This window comes from Penaeus japonicus, unplaced genomic scaffold (genome assembly GCF_977035675.1).
Source record: "Penaeus japonicus unplaced genomic scaffold, GWHDUDI00000001_assembly GWHDUDI00000031, whole genome shotgun sequence".
Taxonomy (NCBI): Eukaryota; Metazoa; Arthropoda; class Malacostraca; order Decapoda; family Penaeidae; genus Penaeus; species Penaeus japonicus.
This window is the reverse complement of record NW_028234433.1, coordinates 21048360-21053359: the sequence shown is the minus strand read 5'-3', so window position 1 is coordinate 21053359 and position 5000 is coordinate 21048360. Positions and strand designations below refer to the sequence as shown.

Sequence of the window (5000 nt, the reverse complement as noted above, 5' to 3'; positions counted from 1 at the left end):
CTTGGCACCGTTGCTTGATGCAGCTAAGGCGTGAATCTGTTGCGTTTTAGAAGAAACCTGGCTCATCTTTATCTTGTCTAGAGCGCGGCGGATGTTGGCACCATATTCAGGGTCAGCTTGGGCAAAGTTTTTGATGGCACGTTCCTGAATGAAATCTTGAGCTCCAATCATGTGATTAGCAATGTTCTCCACCAAACGTTGACGTTCTACCTCGTTCAGCACCTGTTGGGTTAATGGGATGTCATTATGTTGTCTGAAGTTTTAACGCACAGAAATGAAGAATAAAAGGTCTCTTCATATATCTCAAATCTATTTTTGCCAACAAATGGAGAGAAAAAAAAAAAAAAAAAAAATCTGTAAATGCACTGACAGAGATACTTTTCTTCCAAAGCCACACCCTCCCTTACCTTGCGATAGAAAATGCCAACTTGGGTAAAGTTGTCCTCATCAGCACTGTTGTAGCGATCAACATCAGCAGAAACAGAAAATCTAGGAGCAGTGTGCTTCTTGCAGTCCTGTGGGCCGCTGAAACTGTTGGGGAAATAATTAGGAGCACTTTCCTGAAATTCAAAAAATAAAAGCATTAATTACAATAAAATACAGAAATCAATAAATCAAAATGACAGAAAAATAAATAAATCAAAATGCAATAAAATCCCTGAATGTTATAATTCAATTATTTTATCAATAATATGATATGCTTCTATTCTCATTCTTCTGAACCAGCAAGTACATTTCATGTGGCAATGTTAAGTCACTTATTGAAGTCTTCCATTTTGCAAATTTCCAAAACTCACCTGATTGCTATCAACACACATGGGGCCGTCCCTCTGGTAGTTCCTTGTACGAGCACGGTAGGGGCAGTTCACGGGGATCTGAGTGTAGTTGGCGCCCAAACGGTGACGGTGGGTATCATTGTAGGAGAAGAGACGGCCTTGCAACATCTTGTCTGGGGAAGCTTCAATGCCGGGCACCATGTTGGCAGGAGAGAATGCAATCTGTTCAACCTGATTTGTTAAAGAGAAAATATATGAATACGAATGTCAAACAATATGTACTTTCATATAATAACATACTTCCACAGACCATAATCATTGTGCTTATAGTGAAAAAATGTGACACGTATCCAGATAACAACTTCCATTCTTTCCTGTTCACACAGCTGTTCACAGTTTCAGATTATACTTTCTACCTTAACCTTTTGTCATATTTTAAAAGAGGCTTTATGTTTACAAAAATAAAGAATCATAATCTATTCACTCAAAACAGCTAACAGAATTTGTTTCTGCATAAATTAATTATCACTGAAATAAGCTCTTTATAAGACTAGCATCATCTACTGTCAAAGGCTAGAATCAGAGATACAGTACATATACAGGCCTAATATCTTATATTGTTATTATATTATCAGGTGACTAATGGATTCTTAGTCACCAGGTCTTAGAGTGTGAGGCTGGATCACAATTCCATGGAGCAACAAAGTGGTAGTTGGTGAATTGACCGTAACACACAGACCAGCTATGGAATCTCCCTTTGGGTTTGTCACAGGACTATAGGTGTCTAGGCTAGAGGATTTAAGACAATTTTCCCATACATCCATTAGACAAGGGCTTGGTCATTATGAGCAGGGCAACCACAAACCTAGAATCTTCCTCAGTGTTAGGAGCATCAGGAGGAGGGCAGCAGACTATGGTTAACCATGTTCATAAAAAGACATCCTTTGCACGTAGTCTTAAAAAGCACAGGTTTGAGTGAATAAACATTCAAGAATATACAAAGAATACGGCTGAGAGTGAACAGTGGTAAAATCCAAGCTCTCAATAACTTAAGTGTGTCACTCACACCGGCTAGATAATAAGTATAAGCAAGATCTCTCTCTGCATAATGCCGTCCTGTGCCTCTCACCACCCAATTAAACAGGGTTAAGTCTATAAGGACACAAGTAAGGGAAAAGCTAGTTAGTGCTAAAAGTGACTCTGTCAAACAGTAAATAAATTTTAGTAACAATGAAAAAGCCTTTGTAATAGTGTTTATATTGCCACTTTAGAGCACTAAGCTTTCACAACACTATATAGGGCAAATTTACACTATACATAGAAGTTAACTTACAGTGAGGGAACCACTTTACACAACAGACCACCAAACACACTATCAATGGATTATCATTACATGTACAGACTCGAACCCTCTCAGGGGGAGTGGATGTGAATATACTGATGATATAATAATCTTTCCATGGCAAAGAAGTAAGGCTGTAACACAAATATGAAATCAATATTTAGCTATAGTCCATATTCATACAATGCCATACAATACTTGCTCTTACACTTAAGAAAATGACTCCTGAAGATTTAGAAAAAAAAAAATATATCATTACCTCAGCAAAGTAATTCTTTGGATTGCGGTCAAAGGTGAGACGGCCTACAGGAATGAGTGGGAATTCCCCATGTGGCCAGACTTTGGTGAGGTCAAATGGATTAAACTTCCATTTCTCAGCTTCATCAAATGTCATAACCTGATAAAAGAGAGATTTCGATCAAAAGCAAAATCAATACATAAACGTAAATGTATCTTTGTCATTCATAAGAAGAAAAAAGAAATCTTATTTCTTAACAATCCTAGATACTCTACCTGGATATACATGGTGTATGAAGGGTAGTCACCACTTGCAATGGCATTGTACAAGTCTCTTGTTGCATAGTCTGGATCAGCACCTGCCAGTTCATCAGCTCTCTTGCTGCTGAGACACCTAGAGAAAAAGTGGGGGAGGGGGTGGACATGAATCATCTAATAGACAATCATGAATTTATAAAGATTATTCAGAATTTATGTAGGCACTCATGAAATACTAGTAATAAAGACAACACTTCTAATGACTAATGTGTTCTATAACAAAGTACATTTCAAAGGTGTGGTGTCCCCCAAAAGCAAACATAAGATGAACAGCAAGAAATAAAACACCAGAGAGAAAATGAATTGGCAAATTATGGGATCAGTCTGTATTCATACTGACAGCAAGAAGATGCAGGAGCAGAGGAGAGCTAATTTGTGTGGGTATTCTTACTAAATACTCTGTTTTATGAGTAAACTGAGTAAGTTTTAGTATATCCATTCCTTTGTGTCACCATTGAGTAAACAACAGAAATAAAAGGTTTAAGCAAGAAAAGTTGATAGTTAATTCTTCTTTTGTTGGCCTGCACTCACTCATTCCTGTGTGGACACATCTATGGCTATAAAGTTATAATACTCCAAGTTCAGCCCTAGTTCACTATCAAAATGGATGTGGACTTACTTAATGCCTTGGTCTGTTTTGTAATGGAACTTGCAGTAGAAAGCTTCTCCCTTAGCATTGACTAGCTTGAAAGTATGCGAGCCATAGCCATTCATGTGACGATAGCCATCAGGGGTTCCTCTGTCAGAAAACAGGAATGATACTTGGTGTGTTGTCTCTGGTCGCAGGCTGATGAAATCCCAAAACATGTCAGCATCCTGAAAGTCAGAATAATTTTATTAATACAGCTGAAAACAGTTCTTACTTAAGGAATGAGTGCATGCACTAACTGGATGAGGCAGTGAGCATTGACATCTTTCCTTAATTCTTGTTCGTATGAGTGACTGAAGCCATACTTTTTGTTCTTTCTTTTCAAACTTACAAAATCATTATATAAAAACATCTAGTATTACCAGTAAGCAGAAAAGGAGAGACCATTCCAAACAAAAACTATGAACCAGAAGGCAGTTAGAATGGTAAAGACACGTGAAAGCTTGAAATAATTTCTTGCATGCACTGTATTTACCTTCAGATGAGTTGCAGGATTCCTCTTCTGAGTATGAATGAAAGATGGGAATAGAATAGGATCCCTGATGAAGAAGATAGGGGTGTTGTTCCCCACAAGATCCCAATTTCCTTCTTCTGTGTAAAACTTCAGGGCATATCCTCGAGGATCCCTGAACAAAAGTTGTGAAATTAAACATATGCATCCGAAGCTAATAAAAGGGAAGTCATTCTATTCTATGTACAATACATAATGTCAGCCCTCCATATCTGTAGCTTTCACCTCCATGAACCATACCAAATACAAACTAAATATATACAAAAATAAAAAATTCCAGCAAGTTCCAGAAAGGTAAACGTTGCTTGGCAGTGCATCAAAACTACACTGAATCCATATTGATGACATGGTGTACAGACACATTTTGCTAATCTCCCACCATATCAAAGATCCTTAGTCTCTCTATTCATTACATATTCAAAATAATTGTATCTTAGATATTGAGTGTTTTAGATCATTTAACCCATTCCCGACGGGGGAATTCTAGCCTAGAATGTCCAAATGCCGGGGCGTTCGAATATATTCGGCTACATCAACATGATATGAGGCACAATACTGTGCCGCCCAGCAACTGGGCTTTTGAATGCGCGGTACACATGCTGTACCACCCGTCCTGTGTGGGTTAATGATGGCAATCTGCATGTGTTGTTTGAATATGTAGCATTGTTGCTGCCGTGTACTGTGCAGTTAGGTTTACAATGGTTGTGTCTGTTAACATGTGCCTCATAAATATCTTGATCATCAAAAAAAGAAAAGCAAATTGTCATCTTCAAAAGTCAGATAGTAAAATGGGTTAGTGTGACAAAAATAAACTGATAAGGTTTTAATCTTGTAAACTTCATCTCTTACCAGGCTCGTTAAGATGACAAGCAAGATTTGAAACCAGTGTGTCTCATTATTTTTTGTGAAGTTGCATTTGGGAACTAGATGTAAACTGACATATTTGATTTTTTTTCATTCTTAGCTTAGTGGTTTTTATAAACATTGCAAATTATGTACCGATATCTTGCATAAGCTCCTTTTGTTTGGGGGAAGAGGTATATATTTTTTTTGTGCTTTATATCAATTGTACCATATTATTATATTCAGAAGATTCTTAGTAGGATAAACTGAATATTTGTTTTCAGTGGACAATAGCTCAATGTAACTGCAAAAGTTAACTATGCG

General features: G+C 37.4%; 1 protein-coding gene across 1 annotated transcript in view; it reads right to left on the bottom strand.

Moving 5' to 3' along the window:
* The window catches only part of Cat (Catalase), a 13455-nt gene that overhangs the window by 1251 nt on the left and 7204 nt on the right, over positions 1 to 5000 (bottom strand). The window contains exons 4-10 of the mRNA XM_043001457.2: positions 3798 to 3948; positions 3293 to 3489; positions 2632 to 2749; positions 2378 to 2515; positions 798 to 1007; positions 408 to 560; positions 1 to 222 (exon numbers count right to left, since the gene is read on the bottom strand). The exon at positions 1 to 222 is cut by the window's left edge and continues 1251 nt beyond it. Of these exons, the coding sequence (XP_042857391.2) occupies positions 1 to 222; positions 408 to 560; positions 798 to 1007; positions 2378 to 2515; positions 2632 to 2749; positions 3293 to 3489; positions 3798 to 3948 (1189 nt within the window). The remainder of the gene's footprint in view (positions 223 to 407; positions 561 to 797; positions 1008 to 2377; positions 2516 to 2631; positions 2750 to 3292; positions 3490 to 3797; positions 3949 to 5000) is intronic.